General features: G+C 37.1%; 3 protein-coding genes across 6 annotated transcripts in view; 2 read left to right on the top strand and 1 right to left on the bottom strand.

The window, feature by feature from the left end:
• Positions 1-149: 149 nt before the first annotated feature.
• On the top strand, positions 150-1,482 carry ndufb1 (NADH:ubiquinone oxidoreductase subunit B1). The gene is made up of 3 exons (XM_081378619.1): positions 150-231; positions 1,099-1,243; positions 1,330-1,482. The coding sequence occupies exons 2-3, from the start codon at positions 1,104-1,106 to the stop codon at positions 1,364-1,366; spliced, it is 177 nt and encodes a 58-aa protein (XP_081234745.1). The 5' UTR covers positions 150-231; positions 1,099-1,103; the 3' UTR covers positions 1,367-1,482.
• A 724-nt stretch (positions 1,483-2,206) lies between these two features.
• riox1 (ribosomal oxygenase 1) lies at positions 2,207-12,420 on the bottom strand. Its single transcript, XM_081378337.1, has 15 exons — positions 12,098-12,420; positions 11,224-11,355; positions 10,991-11,145; positions 9,575-9,674; positions 9,378-9,491; positions 8,556-8,662; positions 8,366-8,473; positions 7,741-7,775; positions 7,484-7,662; positions 5,481-5,585; positions 5,255-5,396; positions 3,584-3,704; positions 2,808-2,907; positions 2,644-2,730; positions 2,207-2,535 (listed from the first exon to the last, which is right to left on the bottom strand). Exons 1-15 carry the CDS (start codon positions 12,167-12,169, stop codon positions 2,467-2,469), a joined length of 1,626 nt encoding a protein of 541 aa, XP_081234463.1. The 5' UTR covers positions 12,170-12,420; the 3' UTR covers positions 2,207-2,466.
• A 27-nt stretch (positions 12,421-12,447) lies between these two features.
• extl3 (exostosin-like glycosyltransferase 3) overlaps positions 12,448-23,563 on the top strand; it is a 32,429-nt gene continuing 21,313 nt past the window's right edge. Inside the window, exons 1-2 of one of the 4 annotated variants that reach the window (XM_081378068.1) lie at positions 19,853-19,926; positions 20,305-20,469. The gene's annotated coding sequence lies outside the window, so the exon portion shown is untranslated. Of the gene's footprint in view, positions 12,682-19,852; positions 19,927-20,304; positions 20,470-23,563 lie in introns of those variants that run through there. The other 3 variants (XM_081378066.1, XM_081378067.1, XM_081378069.1) reach the window with 3 other exon arrangements.

Genomic DNA, 23,563 nt, shown 5'->3' on the forward strand with positions numbered 1-23,563 from the left:
GTGAGATTAAAAGTCGCAATTACCTTTTTTATTTTTTATTCTGTGGCGGAAACAAGCTTCCATAATATATATAAAATCATGATTTTAAATGTGCATTTTACAACAGAAACGATTAGTAGAGGAAAGGAAAATTATACCACCTCCCTTCAAACTGACATGATGTTAGTTGGTACAGTCCAAAGCCCTCTAACCCTCTCTGCTAATGCTGCTGTGCTAGGAAACTAACGAAAGGTAAATTACTTTAAATTCATAGGCTATATATTTAGTTAATGGACTGGTTTTTATATTTGTTTGTGAATATTAAAGTTAAGTAAACGTTTGTACGAGTTTTCTGCAGAAGTAATGACATTAAAATGTCGTATTTCTGTGAGGACAGTAGCAGACGCGGGCCCAGTACGGTCACCTTCACATCAACACAAACATTGATAATGTGATGATTTTCATTTGTTTAATCTAAATCAGTGGATATTAATGAGGTGAGACCGAGTTTTGCAGACAGGCAGATCAATGAATACTGCAGAATGACTGTTTTTCAATGTCTTTCACTCCACATGACTGACATACAGTATATATGAAGAGTTCAGATGCAAAAGCCTCTAAGTGCCCTCTGAAATTTTCTTCTAGAATGATCATTTTTATCAAGCTCGTATATTTAAGTTCAGTAATTTCACTTAAATGACAATTAATAGGTAATTTTCATTGACATTAAGTGAAATTGCTGAACTTGAATATACAAGCTTGATAAAAATGATCATTCTAGAAGAAAATTTCAGATGGCACTTAAAGGCATCTGAACTCTTCATATATATATACACACACACAAACACATTACATATAATTAAATTGAATATAGACATATGTAATGTAGTCCACATTATTGACTACATTACCAGTCAAAAGACACATCTACATATACATTTTTATTATTTATTTATGTTAAATATAACCAATGCAGAAGCCTTTAGTTCAAAATGTTTTCAAGATGATGAGAAACATACATTTAGCCAGCTGTGCAAGTGTGCGCACACTAATGTCCATTAGAGGTGAAGTGAAATCATTCAATTTTATCATAAATTTGTCTCCTGTCTTGAATCGCAGGCATCATGGTGAACTTCGCAGCAGCGATTCGTGAGCACTGGGTCAATATTCTGGTCCCTCTGGGTTTCGTCATCGGGGTTTATCTGGACCGACGAAATGATCAGAAACTCACAGCATTCAGGAACAAGAGTGCTTTATACAGCAGGTCGTATGATATCTTATAAAGATGTTTTAAAAGCATAGTGTGTCTTTGCTAATGAATGATTTCTGAATCTGTAACTGTGGTTTCAGGGAACTGAAGCCGGGCGAGGAGCACACCTGGAAGTGACTCCTGCTGGGATATTTATTGGACCCTCTGTCCAGAATGTGTATATTGTCTGTTCAGCCACCGTGTCTCTGATTGCAAGCATGTTGGTGCAATAAATGTTGCATTTAGTTCTGTAATGCCTTGTAGTTTTTATTTACACGACGAGTGATGTCAGTTTCGACCACATTGGAATTTAATTAGTCCAAACTCTTGCTCCACATCACAATCATAACATAATTAAACATCAGATACAATTATGATTTGGTGTTTTTGTTGCATCATCTGTGTTGACTTAAAAATAAAAACATATAATTATATATATGCTTTACTGGGTCTATTAAGATAATATGGCCAAATATAATTAGCAATGACATCTTTTTTCATGCAATAACATAATTTGCTAGAAGACACTAATATTTAACTGTTTTAATGCTGTTTTAGCAACTTTACAGAAATGTTTGTTTTCCCAAAGTTTATGAATGGCCTTGGCAATGAATAGCAAACACTGATTAAATATAAGTGTTCATATAACTTCAGCTATTATGTAAATAACATATTAAAAAGTAGTGGCCAAAAGTGATACCCGGCCTAGGAAAATTGAGGTCTACACCCTACAAAGATTTTGTAAGCAAATTGCATACTTGTGCTTGGAGTCGATTGTTTTATTTGTGATAACGCAATAAAACATGACAAATTGTGCGGACAGGCCGAGCTGTATTAAGCCAAATAACGTCAGCTAAATACCCTTACCAAGTTTAGTGTTTTGTTGTTCCTCCATATTAAAAAAAATATTTTCCTCATATTTTGATAGTTTAATCAAACTTGTAGGGTTATTGTATGTATATATATATTTATATATATACATACACACACATATATACACATACATACACACACACACACACACACACACACACACACACATACATATATATACACATACACACACACATTTACCACAGAGCTGGTACAAAGAAAAGAAACCTCAAAAATACTCTGGTTTGCTTTCAATAGATGTTTTATACACATTGGATCATTTTAGTTAAAAAACATTGCCATTTAAACAGATGACAAGCATATGATGCAGAACCCTCGTTTTCTTTGGCCAACAACTAATATTTTTATTCAGTGGTCAAAGGTTCGGCTGTGTGGATCATTCCCTTCTCGAAGAGCAGCTCGGCCAGAGACATCTGCAAAACGAGATTCATTTCAAACACAGAATAACACATGTGCATAAACACATACGTGCAATTTCAACAGGTCATATAGGGCTGAAGTCCATGAAATCCACACGGTACCTTAGCCTCCGCTGTCTCGCATGGTAAACTGGCCACGGGAACAAACTTGGGATATGAATGAATCAGAAACTCCATGGCATCTATGTGCTGTTAAAACACACGATCAGTCAAATGCTTAATAAAAGTAAAAGCTACAGTCATTAGAGACAAGAGTGCAGGTTTACCTCTGCTTTCATCTCAATGTTCTTGGGTTCTTCTTTATGATAGACTCTAGAGTTCTCAGTAGTGTAATACAGACGCACAGTGTCTCCATCACTGCACAACCTATGAAGACAAGTTTTTTTTTTATTCTAACACACGGCACATACCTTTTGTGACCCTGGACCACAAAACCAGTCACATGGGTACATTTTTTGATTTTGAGATTTATACATCATCTAAAAGCTGAATAAATAAGCTTTCCATTGATGTGTGGTTTGTTATGATAGGACAATATGTGGCTGAGATACAACTATTAAAAATCTGGAATCTGAGGGTACAAAAAAATCGAAACATTGAGAAAATCTCCTTTAAAGTTGTGCATTTATGTTCATGATTGTGCAGCATTCACTCACAAAAATAAATGTTTTATATATTTACGGTAGGAAATTAACAAAATATCTTCATGGAACATGATCTTTACTTAATATCCTAATGATTTTTGGCATAAAAGAGAAATCTATAATTTTCACCCATACAATGTATTGTTGGCTATTGCCACAAATATACCAGTGTGACTTGTGACTGGTTTTGTGATCCAGGGTCACATTTATCACAAACAAAACAACTAAACAAATGTGTATCTTTATCTGAACATCCATCTGGAGTTATATTATTTCGAGTTCTCTCATCACGTTCAAATCAGACTCACTTTATGCACCTTAAAGGAAAGTGAAATATAATGTCTTTTGCTCTGTAGATTGAGAAGTGTTACATGAAAAGAATGTTCTGGATGAGGTACCTTGCCGCTCCGGCCCGCATCAGTCTGATTTTGGTTTGGCCCTTGAGTTCAATAGAGACATTAAGGGCCTCACCGTCTCCCCATCGAGCAGGAGCCCCGTACACACTGCCGGCCTTCTCCTCTACAAAACACACAAATGCATTTTATTAAACGGACAGTATCAAACACAAGAGCTTAAATTATTGCAATATCTGATTCAACACAACTACTTGTTTTCAGATGTCTAATTTCTTTAAAAACAGAATTTGCAAACATATATTTTCTGAAACTCAAAGAATTGGTTGAGACTGACGTCTGTATATCTGACCATTCAAAAGAGATATTTTAAAGCAAATAAATTTACACATTTCACCTTTAGTTTTCATGTAACTGATAGTTTTCAGTCACTTGACTGGAGCACAAAACATCCATAGAACTAATTTTCCATCTATTTCAAACCACTAATATTTAGATCACCTTTTAAAAGAAGAATAACAAAAGTATGTGGACAAAAAATGCAAGATTTGGGCACTTGAGATTGATATGCAGCCCTTGCTGCAGTGTGTCAATCACTAAAAACAGCAAGATCGTCTTAAAAGCTTAATGTGAAAAACACTTAATGTGCCTTAAATTAAAACAGTGATATTAAAAGATCAAATTCCGCATACACCTTATTGATGATGCATACTATGTACAGTACAGGTCAAAAGTTTGGAAACATTACGTTTTTTTATATTTTTGAAAGAAGTCTCTAATATTTATCAAGGCTGCGTTTATTTGATCAAAAATACAGTAAAACCAGTAATATTGTGAAATATTATTACAACTTAAAATAATAGTTTTCTATTTGAATATACTTTAAAACATAATTTATTCCTGCTGAATTTTCAGGATCATTACTCCAGTCTTCAGAGTGACATGTGACATCAGTCTATCACATGATCCTTTAGAAATCATTCTAATATTCTGATTTATTATGAGTGTTGGAAACAGTTCTGCTGCCTGATATATTTGATGAATAAAATGTTAAAAAGAACTGCATTTATTCAAAATAAAAAAATATTTTCTAATAATATAAATCTTCTTTACTATCACTTTTTATCAATTTAACACATCCTTGCTGAATAAAAGTATTGATTTATTTAAAAAAAATAAAGAAAAAAAAATCACTGACCATTAGTGTATATTGTTGTTACAAAAGATTTCTATTTTTAACTGGAGTAATGATCCTGAAAATTCAGCTTTGATCACAGAAATAAATGATAATTTAAAGTATAATAAATTGAAAACCAATTATTTTAAATTGTAATAATATATCACAATATTACATTTTTTTCTGTATTTTTGATCAAATAAATGCAGGCTTGATGAGCAGAAGAAACTTCTTTCAAAAACATTAAAAATAGTAATGTTTCCAAACTTTTGACCTGTACTGTGCAATGTCCAGAATATGAATGCAAAGCACTAAATGCTTAATGAGAAACTGCGAGTTGCATTTATATTCTGTGTTTATCTGCATGCATGAACATAATACGCATCATCAATAAGGTGTATACTGAAATTGGTCTTTTAATATCACTATATTCCTACATTATCACTTTACATTAGGTAAAAACCTGGTAAAATGACTGGCGTGTTTCGCCCCTCAGGTGGGCGTTCCTGTCAGGCTGTGACGTCACGTGAAAGACTCACCAGAGTTCAGCAGAGGTGGAAGGCAGTCGTGCAGAAAGTCTTTGGCTTTCTGATCTACAGCAGCATCAACTGGTGCAAACTCTATCAGTTTCTTCATCAGGCCCTGAACGTGTGCAATGAATTTGTCTCTTCGTGGGTCTTCCTGTTCACATGCACGAGTCATTTCAGTGTCGATATAGATATAGGAATCTGAGCTTGTATATTAATGGAGTCTGAATACAAGTACCTTCTCTGAGTTCTGAACTCCCATGAACTGAAGGTAATCGAGCGGCAGCCCCTTCCTGAACTCAACATCATCTTCCATCGCGATCTCCAGAGCTGCTGGCATCAACTGCAAATCAAATATATTCACCGAAGTGACAGTATCATTGAGTGAATCTGGGTCTGAGTTTTACATAATACATATCTAGAACACATTTCACACCAAAAATCTAAAGAAATAAAGCAGCAAACAAAGATTTTTAGGAAAATAATCCATCTCTGTGAGTCCATATAATGCAAATGAATGGTGATGTTTGAAAAACACACACAGCAATCATGATGGTAATTTATACGACCCCAGTGGATGAATCAATGTCTTCTGAAGCCATATGAACTTTTTGCTTATTACTGGATTTCCAAAGTTACTAGCCACTTAGCATTTTCACTGGCCACAATTTTGACATTGATACCATGGGGAAAAACTGCCATATAGCTATATTATCATTATTTTTTATCATTATATTTGGCAGCCAGTATATTAGTGCTGGGCGGTTTGACCAAAAATCAACATCACGGTTTTTTTCTAAATTATACCGGTTTCACGGTTTTTACCGGTTTTTTTTTTTTTTTTCAAGCATGATGGGTGTTAACCACATTTTCTACTGAGTGAGAGAGGAAATACTGCAGTAGATTTACTTATAATGCCCTATTTTATTGTCATGAGTGAATATTATAGAAAAAATCCACACTAATATTAATAATACAGGTTTGCAAGGCTGTTTACAAAGAGGTGCCAGCAGGACGCGCTTTAGGAGCGGCAGAAACAGTGGTTTCCCCGGTAACGGCTGTACACAAAGCAGCAACGCTCATAAACACTGCTTTATCAGGAAAGATAAAGAAAGATTCAATCGTAATAACAAAGAAACTTTTCTAAAGACCGTCAGTTCACTTCAGATACGTTAATACAGTATAAAAACACGCGCACCGCGAGAAAAAAGACACTCTCACCCCCACACGTCTCGTGCCCATTCTAGTCAATGCTTGTGTTTCAGATCGAAGCTTCCCAGAAGCGGCTCTCCGCGCCGCTTCGCTAAATATAGGCGCCTAGTCTATTTTGACGCACCGCGTGGAGGACGGAATAAAACCTTGTCGCAGCCGTAATGCGCCGCAGACGTGTGTTGTAAATGAGGGGTGAGACTGTGTCGCGCAGCGCCGCGTTCCGATTAAAGCGACATACACCGGTATTGCGGTATATTAAAAATTCATATCGTAACAAAAATAAACACCGGTATTCGGTATGAACCGGTAAACCGCCCAGCACTACAGTATATTAGGCTGCTGTCACTTTAAGACCTGACGCACGGATCCATTATACGGTTACACATGCGTTTTCTTTCTCAACTGTTTACGTTTACTTAAAACACAACTGACTGTTTACACGTGAATACTCGCCAAGACCGGCATTTTGACATTATTTTGTGTGTTTTTGACTGATGAAGCGCAATAATCAGCAAAAACAAACTGAATTTAGTACTGAGAGGAGGCTTTATGTTCACGCACTTTGGGTTTTGAGCACAAAATCTGCAGGAATGAGTAAAATTATGAGCATAATTCAAGCCCTGTAACACCAACAATATTAATCCAAAGCAAATGACTACATTGCACTTAGTTTATCATTTCAGATGCCTTTTTAAAATACTAAAATTGAAAAATGTATGTATTATATATCAAATTCAACCAGTGAAAGTGGCTAGTAGGAGACTCTGCATTACACGCCACTCCTGAAATACACCCGCATTTAAATGGGTTGGCGGGTGTTAATGTAAAGCCCAGGGTGTGTGTGAGAAAAATACTAGGATTTTCAAGTTTAATGTGAGTAAATAATAAGAGAATTTTCATTTTTGGGTGAACTATCCCTTTAATGGCCCTAAAATAGGTTCATTTCCTTTAGATTTTGGTGTGAAGATGTTTTGACAGTTGAAGTTCATTAATGATTCACGGCACAGGAGCAGAAGTAAAGGCTTGTACCTTCAGGAGCAGATCTCCCCAGCTGTTCCTCTGGTAGGAGGAGACGGTGATGTGCAGAGAGTGAACGTCGGGCAGACAGTCACCCTGATGAATGAAGCCGCGGGGAAAATACAGCAGATCCCCAGCTTCCAACACCACGTCCATGATGGGCCGCCCGATCTCCTTCTGGCTGAAATTAGCTTGAGGAGAAATGCAACAGACAATAATCAAATACGTGTTTTTATCAGGTTAGTTAATATGACCAGCTATGTACTTACGACTGGACACCAGCGGCAACACTTCATCTTCAGAACTGAGGGAAAACAGAAGAGCTACTAGTTAATATGTTACAGTCCTATTATGCTTTTTCCCCATGTTCATCTTTCTTTAGTGTGTTTAATGTTGCAGTTCGAGCACAAAGTCCCTCCAGCGGGAGTTCTTCTCTATGTCAGTGTCAGTGTTTCTGAACTCCTGAAACGCCTCCATTGTAGTCTTGAGTTTCTTCTGGGATCGAACACGTCACAATATTCCTCATTTAAATAATCCATACGCAGAATAAAGGGGCGGGGTCTGGTTGAGTTAGTTAGTAGTGTGTTGAAACTGGCGGTTATGGTAAGGGGCGGGACATTTCCCAAACACACTCAAAACGCTTGACCAATCACAACACACTGATCCAGCCGACCAATCAGAGCACAGTGTGCTTTTCAGAAGGAGGAGCTTCATAGAGACAGGAACTAAACAGAGCGTTACTGACAGACTGGGAAGAGAGGAGCTGCAACAATGGAGAATATGGGAAAAAATATGTTTTTTAAACATTAAAGCATGAAAACCTATTTTAGTAGACCTAAAAACAAAATCAAGAGGGCATAACATGGCCTCTTTAACGCATAACTGATCACTCACCGAGGGTTGTACACTCTCCAGTGCTTTTTGCCCTCGAGCTGAACAACGAAAGCCTCTATATCGTCATAGTGAGGAGCAAAGCCCTGCGTCCCCGGTGGTGTTAGATACCTGAAAAACATATCACAGGTAAATGATAACTGACAGTGAAGAATCTAATATTTATGAATAAAGTTTATGCATCGTCACGTACATGTTTGCGCCTGCCATACTACCAAACTTCTCCTGAAGAATGGAGAGCACTTGCCACACAGTGGAGGAAAACGCTTGAGGATTGAGCATCCTGAGAGAGCAGCCGCTCTGACAACACACAGCAAACAACATCTGTCAATAAACTTCACACTTTCACAGTCAAATCAAAACTGAGGCCTTACAGAAGTGTTATGTATATTGTTAAGACAGCCCTACTAATTTTGTTAGTGTTTGCACAACAGAATATTATCACCTTTGCATCTTTTACATTATATTGCCTCCACTATTGGTGTTATATATACACACACACACACATATATATATATATGACCCTGGATCACAAAACCAGTCACATGTCGCACGGGTATATTTGTGGCAATAGCCAACAATACATTGTATGGGTCAAAATTATTGATTTTTCTTTTATGCCAAAAATCATTAGGATATTAAGTAAAGATCATGTTCCATGAAGATATTTTGTAAATTTGCTACCGTAAATATATAAAACATTTATTTTTGTGAGTGAATGCTGCACAATCGTAAACATAAATTAACAACTTTAAAGGAGATTTTCTCAATGTTTAGATTTTTTTCCAAATATTGTCCTATCATAACAAACCACACATCAATGGAAAGCTTATTTATTCAGCTTTCATATGATGTATGAATCTCAATTTCAAAATTGTGACCCATGTGACTGGTTTTTTGGTCCAGGGTCACACACACATATATATAAATATATATGATCAAAGCCAAAATGTAATACCAGTAATCATACAACACATCAGTTTTAGTGTATAAGGGAAATGTTCATGATCTGTACCTCGTAGAAATCCCACACCGTGTACGGCAACGCTCTTCCTGGAGGATTGTGTGTCTCTCTTTTGCTATTTGTGTAACTCGTCACGTCCAGGTTCACTCCATACTGCACATCATCCTGAGCAAAACACTGAATATTATATCTGACGGCGGCTTTAGATATACCGATTCCCTCTGAATCAAAGAACAAAAATTGCTTACGTTTCTTAAGATCTGGTCAAACTCGGCAGTAGAAAAGAGTCCTTTATAATAATCTGGATTCTGCCGTTGGATCAGCATTGGTTTCTTCTCCCAGTTATCTCTATAAATGTAGACAAAACAAGACATCTCTGATCCAAAGCAACTTCTAGTAACCTTTCTGGATGACTTACTAGGCCAATCTAATGCAAACTGCTTAAGAAAAATGATCATATTCCAATACCAATATCAAAAGAAACATTGAATATCATTTTCATGAAAAAAGTAGTTGACTGCAATTTAGAGCTGCGTGATTAACTGTTAAAAGATCATGATCTCGAGTCAAAAAGCCACGCGATCTCATTCCTAAATGACAACGATTCAGCTCTGTCTACTAAACCTTCGACAAGTCCGATCACAGTGGACATTCAGATCTGTGTTCTGATCCAGAGAGGGCAGTTGTCATGTATCGGTATGAAACAGCTTCACACAGTCACAGTATCATTATTTCTGTTACAATAATTCAAATTAATTAATAACTACTGGGATAAAAGTTATAGTTTGGATATAAACACTGATGCCTACGGACACGTAAAGTAAATCACCTTCTGAAAGTAACTTGAGGCTTCAAATAAAGATTGCATCAATTACATCGTTACACCAGTAGGTGGCGACAAGTGTTAAAAATGTTATTTGTCATTGAATCATTCGTTCAAGAGATTCGTTCATAAATGAAGTGAAGTCTTTATGAGTGAGTCATTGAATCATTTCCTCAAAACAAGTTTTTTTAATACAAATTATTTAAATGTTTTTCTATTAATAGACTGCAGCAATTAACATTTTGTCAGAATCTCTACTAAATTACGTTATGTTGTCTATCTATTCAGAATCATGGGACAATCGTTAGCTCTGTCTTAAACACACGCAAAAAAAATTTATTTATATAAAATATTAATAAACTTTAATCAATATGGCAGTATTTGTTGTAATAAGCTTTTTTATTATTAAGTCTGGACAGGATGATTTTTATTATTGCCATACGGTACAGGGAACGAGTTTTTGCATTATAGTACTGAGTTTATAATGTTTATACTTTTGTGTTTCAAGTCATTTATTTCTACAGTACTTTATACAATACAGATTAGCTTCACAGTAATAAACAAGAAAATAACAGTATTGATGTCACAGAATTCAACAATTATGAAACAACGTCAATTTCAACGTCAATTTAGCAGCTTTACAGAAGACAACAGTGTCATTATTCAACTAATGTCCTATTATCACTGTAAATCCATATTGTTAAAAGCGCAATATAAATTAAGGTGACTTGACTTGACTTGACTTAAAGTCAACAACAGTATTAATTTAGCAAAGTTCATCAATTATGAAACTAATTCAATTGAGCAATAAACGTGTGTGTGTGTGTGTGTGGTCTCAAACCTGAGGAAGCTTTTGTCTTGGACTGGGTGAATCAGCCACTGGAACAGTCTGTTAGCTCTCTCTCTGCTGTTGTTGACCTTCGCCAGATCCGTCAGGAGTGCGTCAAGAGCTGGGCTGTCAGATCCTTCAGCGTCATCTGTCTCACCGTCCTTGTCCTGGAAAAAACAGAACATCGTGAGCTTCAGATCTCCACTGATGCTCCTGCATCTGTCGCTGTACAGTTAGACACTTACGCCTCGTGATTTCTCAGAGCTGCTGGGCCTCATGCGGGATTTCAGAGGTTTCATTCTTTTCTTTTTATTTGATTTCTTGTTTAATTGGATGCCATTCTCCTTTTTGATTTTCTTTGCTGCTGGTGCCTTAGCCTGCAAAACAGAAGTCATGCTATTAAATTTTACAGCACTTACAACAAAAATAAAATGGTGGTAATAAATAACATGCTGGTAATATCATGGTATTTTTCTAATTCAAGGGTTTTCAATCTTATATTTTGACCCCAAATGTGATTATTCTAGTGCAAAGGCCCCACATACTAACATTTAAAAGGCAGCAATATATTTCTGTGCATAAAGACCACATTTATAGGGTGAAAATTTTATATTATAAATATGCATAAAATATTATTTAGAAAATGTTTAGTTTCTATGCTTCTACTTATTGTTTTTCTAATCAATATTATACTTTACGTTAAATGTATTATTTATTAATTTAATGCATTTTAAATCAAATTGAATCTATTTTATTCAAATCATTCTGTTAGTTAGCTAGTATAAACTTATTTTAACATTTTTATACAGTTTTTCTCTAAACTTTTACACTCCCTTGCAGACACAGTTAGAAGATTTAGTTTTTTTTGTCATATTGTATACCATTTAATCATAGTTATATACAGTGGTATTTAAATGGTACTCGAATACGTTTTTGTTAGAGAGGTTTTGCACAATGTTTCTGCAATATATTCTATATTCAGTGTGTTTTCATTATATTAGAAATCAATATTGATGTGCCTGGTTTAACAACTTTTCACTGACATGAGGTTTATGTTCCCGCGTAAGAAGCTTTCAACCACGCAAAAAAATGACAATTTCTCAAATGCAGCCTTTTTACCTGCACTTTAGATGTTGCTCCTCCTGATAACGTCTGATAAATAGATAATGCGGACATGTGTTTTCTTTCCATGGCTCAGTTCTGAACAGCAGACATGAGATACACATGAGAGCTTTTTTCTTCTGCAGGAGACAATAGAAACAAACAGCGCTCACGCTGCCACCTACAGGTCTGGGGCTGCAACGACATGTTTAAAACAATTCCCCTTTACCACATCCGCCCATGTATAATACATAAAACACATACTATATACACGATTATCAGTGAATTCATTATCCTAAATTAATTTTATGATGACGTATAACCAAAAACCCACCGGAAATAATTGTAAATCAAGCTCTCCGCTCTAAACGCTAGATGGCAGCACGCGAATGCACTGAACAGTTACACCGCGCGAGTTCCCAGGCGGCTTTCGCGCATGCGCATTAACGCCGCGGCTGCTGTACGCGTTTTGCTGCACCGAGAGACGGAGGGTTTTCAGGAGACGTTTACCGGGCCGTTTCTGTCCGTTACCGACACCATGTACACGCTGAAGACTAGGAGTCTATGAGGACTGACGTACTGTCTGATGGATTTATCCTGAGGTAAAGTAAAATACGGTTTGTCGTTCGTTAGCGGGTCGGTTAGCAGCGGCTAACATCAAACAAACAGATGGGGAAAATATTCCTGTATTTTTTTTCCACAAATGACACTCAAATTGGAAATATTGTAGTTATGATAATGCTCTAATAATAATGAATAATGTTGGTCTTTGGTGGGACCTTGTCCTTTGTAGATTTCTATGTGTCTAAAGTACTGTAGGCAATCAGTGTAACGTTAAGTTGGTCATTTAAATGACGCGTTGAACAAATCCGACAGACTGGATCTGATCAATAATATCAGACACACACTGAGCTGATTTATTAATAACATCTAACCTTAACAGCAATAGCAGGCACACTCTAATATTGTCATTTTATAGCATCTGATCAATAATATCAGACACACACTGATCTGATTTATTAATAAATAAATACGTAAATTCGAATATGAGACACTCTTAATTTATAACATCTAATCTAATCATCATTATCAGACACACTCTAATCATGTCATTAATTTATCATATTGAATCTGACAGACAGTGATCTGATCTATTAGCTATAGGCTAATAACATGATCTGATGAAGCCAAGACACACACTGAGGATGTAATGACAGTCATAATATAATATGAGATCATTCAGAATGTCTCATATTGAGAATATCTTAATCTGATTGTTAGAGTATCACATACGCACTTCTGTGATCTGATCTCACTTGACAAACTCAGAATATTGAATCTTGACTCAAAAGATCAGATCCTCACAACAAGCCTTGCATGACATGAACATAGATTCTCAATCTCTCTGTGAGATATTTTTAGTCTGACACTTTAGATCAGATCATATCTGATATTGTTGATTACAACCTATTGTGTCTGATCATTCAGACGCAAGACGTTATAAATGACGGTGAATGTTTGATTATTTTGAGCAAGTATGATAATATCATTGATTAGGTCTGCATCTGGTATCCCAGTTGACAGATGTGGTCATTGATTTTCTGTGTTTGGGTGCTGACATGTTCCCTGTGTTTGTGTAAATGAGTTGTTTTCCTCCTCACCCATCTGTGAAGGTGTCTGTCATCTCATTGCACGTTTTAATTGTGAAGGAAAATAAAGATATTTTGTCTCTCTGCCCTGCTGACCATCTGTGCAATGCCGTGCCAGTTCAGGCGTGACTAAAAGAAACACTAAATCAACCAAACCGTTTTATTAGTCTAACAGCTCTTATTTTAGGTGTTGTGTGCTTAAGATGTCTTTATTTAGGCATTTTATTTATCTAAAGAGCCGCACGCCAACATATCTTGATTGTGTGTCGCCCTCAACGTGTGTTTAGGATTCTGGTCTAAACTTTATAGGAATAGGCATGTCTTTTCTGCTGTTGGTACTGTACTCTGCTTTGTGATTTTGAGCATCATGCAGTAATTCCCCTCAGGCGAAAGGACCAATCACGCGAGCTCCTCTCCCGCTATCCGTCACTGTCCAGCGGTGTGGGAATGTAGAGGTCTGGCAGCTGTTACTAGAGTCTTAAGATTTTACTAGTGTTAAATCTGTGATCCGGCATAAGGCTGGGAAAGGGCCTGCTGGGTTTGTTTGCGCCGCTCTGGATGGATAACGCTGGCGGGATTTGATCCTATGTGGATCTGAATATGGCAAATGCCATGTGGGTTTTTTTAAGCTTGATTTGTTTTACGACAATAAAGTCGGGTTGTTAACTAAACAAAGCTGTGTTTCCCTCATCATAATCACCCTGATGTGGGGGAAACTGCTAATGTATGGGCATTTATTAGAGTCTCATGACTAGTTTCACAGATCTATTCTGACCTGAGTCCTACACCAAAGAGAAGTTGACAGAGCTAAATAAAAGACAAAAAAGTCTGGTTGTTAAAGGGTTAGTTCACCCAAAAATGACTCGCCCTCATGTCGTTCCAAACCCGAAGACTTTTGTTCATCTTCAGGACACATTTGATGAAATCTAAAAGTTTTCTGTCCCTCCATTGACAGCTACGCAACTACCACTGTGACGCTTCTAGAAGTTCATAAAGAGATTGTAAAACTAATCCATATTAATTTGACCGGTTTAGTCCAAATTTGCTGAAGAGACGTGATCGCTTAGTTTATATGACGAACAGATTGAATTTAAACTTTTATTCACATAAACATTGATCAGTGAACATGAAAAGAAGCTCAACTGAACCTGCTTGATGCGCGAGAACAAACCTCATTGGTTCTTGCTGAAGCTCAAACGTGATGCGTAACACGAGAACGAACCTCATTGGTTCTTGCTGAAGCTCAAACGTGATGCGTAACACGAGAACGAACCTCATTGGTTCTTGCTGAAGCTCTAACGTGATGCGTAACATGAGAACGAACCTCATTGGTTCTTGCTGAAGCTCAAACGTGATGCGTAACACGAGAACGAACCTCATTGGTTCTTGCTGAAGCTCTAACGTGATGCGTAACACGAGAATGAACCTCATTGGTTCTTGCTGAAGCTCTAACGTGATGCGTAACATGAGAACGAACCTCATTGGTTCTTGCTGAAGCTCTAACGTGCTGCGTAACACGAGAACGAACCTCATTGGTTCTTGCTGAAGCTCAAACGTGATGCGTAACACGAGAACGAACCTCATTGGTTCTTGCTGAAGCTCAAACGTGCTGCGTAACACGAGAATGAACCTCATTGGTTCTTGCTGAAGCTCAAACGTGATGCGTAACACGAGAACGAACCTCATTGGTTCTTGCTGAAGCTCTAACGTGATGCGTAACACGAGAATGAACCTCATTGGTTCTTGCTGAAGCTCAAACGTGCTGCGTAACACGAGAATGAACCTCATTGGTTCTTGCTGAAGCTCAAACGTGATGCGTAACACGAGAACGAACCTCATTGGTTCTTGCTGAAGCTCTAACGTGATGCGTAACACGAGAATGAACCTCATTGGTTCTTGCTGAAGCTCAAACGTGATGCGTAACACGAGAATGAACCTCATTGGTTCTTGCTGAAGCTCTAACGTGATGCGTAACATGAGAACGAACCTCATTGGTTCTTGCTGAAGCTCAAACGTGCTGCGTAACACGAGAACGAACCTCATTGGTTCTTGCTGAAGCTCAAACGTGATGCGTAACACGAGAACGAACCTCATTGGTTCTTGCTGAAGCTCAAACGTGCTGCGTAACACGAGAATGAACCTCATTGGTTCTTGCTGAAGCTCAAACGTGATGCGTAACACGAGAACGAACCTCATTGGTTCTTGCTGAAGCTCTAACGTGATGCGTAACACGAGAATGAACCTCATTGGTTCTTGCTGAAGCTCTAACGTGATGCGTAACATGAGAACGAACCTCATTGGTTCTTGCTGAAGCTCAAACGTGCTGCGTAACACGAGAACGAACCTCATTGGTTCTTGCTGAAGCTCAAACGTGATGCGTAACACGAGAACGAACCTCATTGGTTCTTGCTGAAGCTCAAACGTGCTGCGTAACACGAGAATGAACCTCATTGGTTCTTGCTGAAGCTCAAACGTGATGCGTAACACGAGAATGAACCTCATTGGTTCTTGCTGAAGCTCAAACGTGATGCGTAACACGAGAACGAACCTCATTGGTTCTTGCTGAAGCTCAAACGTGATGCGTAACACGAGAATGAACCTCATTGGTTCTTGCTGAAGCTCTAACGTGATGCGTAACATGAGAACGAACCTCATTGGTTCTTGCTGAAGCTCAAACGTGCTGCGTAACACGAGAATGAACCTCATTGGTTCTTGCTGAAGCTCAAACGTGATGCGTAACACGAGAATGAACCTCATTGGTTCTTGCTGAAGCTCAAATGTGATGCGTAACACGAGAATGATCCTCATTGGTTCTCGCACGTCAAGTGAACATGCTTGAGCTTCCGTTTACCACAACTGATGTGTGAGTTGTTGAATGTTTATATGTGAATAAAATAGGGCTGGACCTGAATATTCGAATATTCGTTTGGTGGGGTGGTATTTGATGTGAAAATTTGACATTCGAATATTCTTTTTTTTTTTCTTCTTTTTTTTTTTTTTTGCACACCTGGGATCCCCCGTGAAACGGTTCACATTCGCGCTTGAATAAGGCCGGCGACACACTGGCTGTGTGGCATGTCCGTTTTTATTTCAGCTCCCATGTTAACAGGTTGGAGTTTGTACACTGCCTGCGTGAGACACGCCTCAGCTCGAGCCACGCGGAAAACGCATGCATGCTAGAAATAGAACCGACGCCTAAAAGTGTTCCAGCAATGGGAGTGTTCTCTGGCTAGAGCGCAGAACAGCAGAGTTTGTATGGACAGAAGTGCATGCCTGAGCTTGTGTTTTGGGTTAAGCTGCGTTGCTTTGACATTGTGGAAAATAGAATAATAGAAACAAAATGTATTAGCCTTTTTACCCGTTATTATCAATCTAAACTAATCTCGTTTTTAATTTAACGTAATTTAGTTTTTCTTTATTTAAATTTAGTTTTTTCTTTATTTAAATTTCGTTTTTCTTTATTTAAATTTTGTTTTTCTTTATTTAAATTTCGTTTTTCTTTATTTAAATTTTGTTTTTTCTTTATTTAAATTTCGTTTTTCTTTATTTAAATTTCGTTTTTCTTTATTTAAATTTTGTTTTTCTTTATTTAAATTTACCCTTTACTGTGTCAGTAATTTGTTAGTCAGAAAAATATACAAAATATTAGACTACCTTAAAAGTATTGCTTAATTTAACAGACCTGTGTGTGTGCATTTTATATCACTAGTGCAGTGTCCGTTAGGAGCATATAAGCCCTGCCCGCGTGAGGTGCGCCGCTTCCCGCTCGCGCTGTTCTGTAGTTTATTAAACGTTTATTAATTCTGAATGTCGCGTCTCGCATGTCCATCTATATTGCACCAAATGCAACACTGCACTCCCTGTGAAGTCAATTGGATGAACGGTTCTCGAAATAATCAAAATGCAAACGGACATACAGACACATAGAGATTCCTGCCTTTATTAGAGAGAAGAATATGTTCAGCCCCTCTCTCCGAAGCTTCGAATATTCGATGTTCATTACGACCGAAGCTTCGAAGCTCAAAAAACGGTATTCGGACCAGCCCTAGAATAAAAGCCTAAATTCAATCTGTTCATCTTATAAAGCGATCATGTCTCTTCAGAAAATTCGGACTAAACTCAATTCATAGTCAATTAGTTTTACGATCTCTTTATGAACTTCTTGAAGCGTCAGAGTGGTAGTTGCGTAGCTGTCAATGGAGGGACCGAAAACTCTCAGATTTCATCAAAAAGATCTTCATTTGCGTGAACAAAAGTCTTGCTGGTTTGGAACGGCATGAGGATGAGTATTTAATGACAGAATTACAATTTTTGGATGAACAATCCCTTTTAACTAAATAAAGCTGTGTTTCCTTCATCATAATCACCCTGATGTGGGGGAAACTGCTAATATATGGGCATTTATTAGAGTCTCATGACTAGTTTCACAGATCTATTCTGAGTCCTACACCAAAGAGAAGTTGACAGAGCTGTTTTTGTGCTGGAAAATTGGATCTTATTCTGTGTCTGAGAAACTTGCTCTAATTGTGAACAAAGCAGACACTTGTCTGTCCGTTTTCTAATTCCTGTCTAATGTGACTTCCATCAGTCTGATGTACTTAATTTACTCTGATCTGCTCTTTGCGTCTGATTCTGAGTCTTTATTTTGGTGCGTATAGTTCACACAAAAGCAGGAGCTAATAAATATCACGCCGTATTTCCTCAGCACACACTTCTGGGTGAGATATTTCCACAGAGTGAAGCTGAGAGTTTGTTAGCCATATTCTTTCTGACATCTCCGAGTACGTCAAGCTCCAGGTCGTTTGAAACGCTTTCATTAGGAGTTATTATTTGCCATATGCCAGGAAGGTAAGGCAAGATTTTCCATCTGTCTTTCTTGCTGTCTTCCTTGGCTCTTGTTGTTATCCGTTGCAGGTTCTGGCCTAATTAAGATGACCGTACTTTCACCTTACTTTGCTCAGAAAGTGGACCTGATACATTAGGCAGACACTGAAGTGCTTCTCGAATCATTCTGTCCTGGAGGAACATCAGTCCTGACTTAGGCTATATGATATATAATTCATACTGTTTGACATTAGTGTTGTAGGTTGTTGCCCAGAGCATTGCTATTTGTTTGCCCTAAATGAAAAGTGAGCGTGTTTGTTTAGCAATTTTGCTATTTAGTTTTTGGCCCAGTAAATCAAAAGAGCCGTCATCCCTAAATAAATAATATTCTCACTTGAGTTCTTCAGTGTAAATCTATGGGGTTGTTTCATCCAGTTTATTATCCACCAGGCATAAACATATCCTAATTCAATGTCTGTTCCCTTCTAATAGTATTAGCACAGCTTTGTTTTGCCTGATGGATCGTTTTTTTAGAGACTGTAATGATGCGTTTCCACAGTTATTAACATTGTAAAAAAGTTTGGTAACACTTTATTTTACAGTGTCCTTGTTACATAATGTTACATGTACTTACCATAGTAATAACAGTAAATTATGCACAATTACATGCAACTAACCCTCAATCAAATCCTAATCCTACCCTAACCCTATAGTAAGTACATGTAGTTAATTAATATTACTCAGTACTTAAATACATAATTACACTGAAACAATGACACCTTAAAATAAAGTGTAACCAAACGTTTTTTTTTTTTTTTTGAAATTTTTTAAAACTTTAAAGTACAATACTATAGTACAACAGCGGAGAGACTGACCGCAAATGTGACGTCTTCCACTTTTGACCACTGTAATCAATCTCACTATATTTTTTTTTCCTCTTTTGGAAAGTCATGGTAATGCTATTGTGGATTATTGTCTTTTTGCTATTGGAGCAAATAGTAATGCAAAATTATATTTATAGTAGTCCATTATATTTCCATTTCCATTCACCACTATGTGAAAAGGGTCCATTTAAGATATCGATCATGTCGATCAAACGATGCAGGATGGGCTAATCCCAAAAGATTAGTTTAATGCGATGTGTGAGCAATAGTAATAAAGAATAATTTTGTTTAATTTTAATAGACTTGCCTAAAAGTAGGGTTGCTTTAAATTGGGTTTCACTGGCTTAAAAAAAAAGTCAAAATTTCCTTGTTTTATTGTATAGTTTAATCTCTTTTTTGTTGTCTGTGTGCCAAATAGGCTTGCTGTGGTGGTCGGTGTTACAGCAGTGCAGCAGGAGTCAGATTTCACTTATTATGTGATGAGATGAGAGTAAGTAGAAATGACTGACAGGACAATGGCAGAGGATTTGATGTACAACAGATCATTGAGCGTCATTGACAAATATCTTGTTAAATGTTTCCCTGTGATGGCCACAAATGATCAGAATCTGAATCCCCCAACCTTGTTACCAGCAATACCAGCGTTTTCACTAGTTTATATTCCAGAAAACTGAAAGTTCTCACAGTGACATCCCTAGTGCCAAACATAGAAGCCTCACAAACAACGGAGAAACATCTAGGGTCTGATTCCTGTGGCATGTCTTCATGGAGTTGGTTATTAAAGCTGTCAGATGGTGCTGAATCATTAAACCTCTTCTTTTTTTTTCACTTTTTCTTCTATATATCAACTTTCTTGGAAATGGAAAAGAGAAAAACCACAGAGCGTGCAGTCACGTTAAATTAAAGTGCTAATTATAGAAGGCACAGCTCCGTATCTGCGGCTGCAGTCCGGCTCCAGGCTAATGGATGTGTAAATGAAAAGCGTTACATCTCACTATAGCAGCCCAGCTCGGCCATAATGGAATCATTCAGGGTGGGTATCGGTACCACAGCGTCAGGTGATCACTGCTTTTCTGCCTCATAAACGTCAGAGGGATATGAGCTGGAAACGGCTGTCAGGCCACACACACATTGTGCTTTCACCCCTGGGTGATATCAGGCTTCCTTTCTGTCTCTCTAAGAGTATTTCAGAAGAATGAAAGTACATCGAATTCTCACAGTTTAGAGACAGCTTAATGTCTGGTTTATTATGGGTGAACATCACGGTTATTTTTATTTTTTGTCTATTTAATTTTTTTTAGCTGGATTCCGTTTTAATGGTTAAATAAGATTTTAGTAATCAAAAAGTATGTCTTATCAATTGAATTCGTAAAACTTTTTAAAAAAATGCAGATCTATGATTTTATACAGATTTATTATCAAAAACAGTGAATGCATAAAACAGTTTAAAAAGATTATTTTCTTTTAAAATGTAATCAAATTAACAATTTACAATTCCTTTTATTTTTTGGCAAACAAAGTGCGGCACAACAGGTTACTGTTAAAATTAAAACATGGAGGGAAAATTATGTGAAAATAAAGTTTTAATAATATTAATAATTAAATTCAATAGATTTGTCACAATTTCTTAAAGTTCAAATAAACTTATTGTGGCGGGTTTTTATGAAGACCTTTTGTGTTTCTGTGTGTATATGGTATGAAGTTAGACGGCAAACATAATTGATTCAATATTTATAGTATATTAATGATATTTCAAAATATACGTGTCCAAAATCGTAGAAAAGTCAAATCACACCTCAACAATCCACAAATTGATGTGTGATTTTACTTTTCTAAGAGATCAGACTTAAGATTTTTGCCAAGTAGCCTATATATTGAAATAGGCAAACAAATCATATTTTAATAGAAAACAGAATATTGTAGAGATTTAAGGGTGGACTCTTTTGCCCATAAGTAACTACCTGATCACTATTAGCAACCACTCAGAACACCTTAGCAACCCCATAGTATCTTGAAAACTGAAAACTTTAGCAATGCCTTGGAAACCACTTTTATAACGTCTAGTTTTAATAAAGATGTTTACATTTGCAATCTTGATGATGATGTTGTTCCATTTTTCTTGAAAAATACATTTTGCTGTGTGCCTTGCACCAGTTGCCTCAGCATTTTTCTTCCCAGATGTCAGACGTTATGCAAGACAAGATAACACTTGACAAGCTCCCATAAACAGCATGAATATTATTGAGCATATTCAGAATATTATCTTGCAAAAGATGCTCCAATACTGCTTGTTGGTTCACACATTGTGGTGATATTTTCCACATGCCTGTACTCCATATCTTTATCAGTTTATTTATACTTAATATCTATCTCCTGAGAAAAGGATTGAGATGAGTCCTCTTGTGACTTCTCTTGAAGCTGCCTGTAGGCTATGTGAATTGGCTGTCAGCTTTCAGAGCTTCTCCGTCCTGAATAAAATTAGTCTACAGCTCCATTCTCCTCAGTGATTGAGCCCTGAAAGATGAGCTGGAACAGGTATAAACACCTGGTTTCCTTTAGAGAGCAGAGGTTTCGTTAGTTGCAGACCAGTTTGCATAATATCGAAGATGAATGGTATGTCAGATTATTTAGGATTGGTGTATTTTAAATCATATGTTGAAAATAGCATGTGGATGGATGGGATCCACCTTATTTTTCACGTAAGAGTGGACACGGCCATTTATAAATTTATTTTTAGCTGTACAGAAAAGCTTGTTATGCTGCTTAATATTGCTAACTGGTATTTCTGTAGTGTCTTAATTATAAACGTGGGTTTTTCGCTCAAAGAGTTTTACCATTTACTGCACTCTGTTATTCTTCTTGTTTTTTTCCCTATAGCGACTAATGAACTAGAAGACTCGCACATTCACAGAAAATAGTTTACTTGCGCATTGAAAAATAAGATGGACACTATTTCTGGTCTCAGGCTGTGTCCGAAATCACCCTCATTCACTTAAATGGTGCACGATATGAAGGAGACAGCATTTGTATTGGTGTCCGAAACCAATTTGGACATTATCGAGTGCACTCATTCAATCCCGTAATTCACCGCAACGGCTAGAGAATACCCATAATGCACTGTGAGTGTCGTGCTGAATGATTTCCCATGTCTGACTAGAAGATGGCGCCCGCATTTTCCAAATCATTGGTCCAATGTGGGTACAGCGTAATATCATACACATTTATTCCTTTTAAATTGATTATTAAATTGTTTAATTAAGGTTTAGACATGTTAGTTTCCATGACAGAGTTCAAGATAAATCTTTTCATTACTACTGGAGCTGCCAGTTTTTCAAATGATCATTAAACAGCGAGCACAAACTACGTCTGAATTCGCTCACTAGTTTCAAGTGGACTGTATTAGTGGTGTAATGTAGGGAATAGTGAATGAGGGTATAGGGGGTGACCCTTGACACAGCTTGAGTCTGTAGATGCGTTTCCATTACCCTTCAAATTGCGCAAATTGAAATTGCGAATTGAAAATACGCCCAATGGTAAATTTCGCAAAAACTCCCATTTATGGCATACAATTTTTTACGCTCGCATGAGGAGGTTTTTCAGACAATTAGAAAAATAAATATTTTGCAAAACTACAATGGAAACAGTTTTTGCGCATTTACAGGTCATCTGACGTAGATGACGCGGTGTGTTTGGACAGAATACGAGACAGAGTTCTTTATTAAATTCATAATAGACAAAAGAATTACAGGAATAATGGATTCTAAACCTCAAATAAATGCCACGATCAAGACCTCGAAGCAGAAATGAGGGAGAAACACCCAGAAACACCCCATATGAGCCGCTCACAAGTATAAGGGTCGTTCCTTACCATTAATGCTTGGATAACACACATACGTCTCCTTCCATTAATAATAATGGCCAGTGCAGTGGCTGAGATATACATAAACCTACCAACGTACGTTGCTATTATTTTTGGGATGACTTATCACGAGAGGAAAAAATGAAGTTTTAGTCGCATAACATCGGTTAATGGAAACGCCGTAATTTCACAATAGTTTTTTGTCGACATTTAGAAAAAAATCGCAATTTTGTGCAAATCTGTAATGGAAACGCGCCTAGTGTTTGCC

The sequence above is a fragment of the Scardinius erythrophthalmus genome (assembly GCF_964197995.2).
Source record: "Scardinius erythrophthalmus genome assembly, chromosome: 11".
NCBI lineage: Eukaryota > Metazoa > Chordata > Actinopteri > Cypriniformes > Leuciscidae > Scardinius > Scardinius erythrophthalmus.

Excerpts from the sequence above, each read along its gene's own strand:
- ndufb1 (XM_081378619.1), top strand. The coding sequence starts at position 1,104 with ATGGTGAACTTCGCAGCAGCGATTCGTGAGCACTGGGTCAATATTCTG. Across the intron at positions 1,244-1,329 it reads AAGAGTGCTTTATACAGCAG|GGAACTGAAGCCGGGCGAGG; the intron begins GTCGTATGATAT and ends CTGTGGTTTCAG.
- riox1 (XM_081378337.1), bottom strand. The coding sequence starts at position 12,169 with ATGGAAAGAAAACACATGTCCGCATTATCTATTTATCAGACGTTATCA. Across the intron at positions 7,776-8,365 it reads TGGAGAGTGTACAACCCTCG|TTCTGAAGATGAAGTGTTGC; the intron begins GTGAGTGATCAG and ends GTTTTCCCTCAG. Across the intron at positions 3,705-5,254 it reads TCCACCTCTGCTGAACTCTG|AGGAGAAGGCCGGCAGTGTG; the intron begins GTGAGTCTTTCA and ends TGTGTTTTGTAG.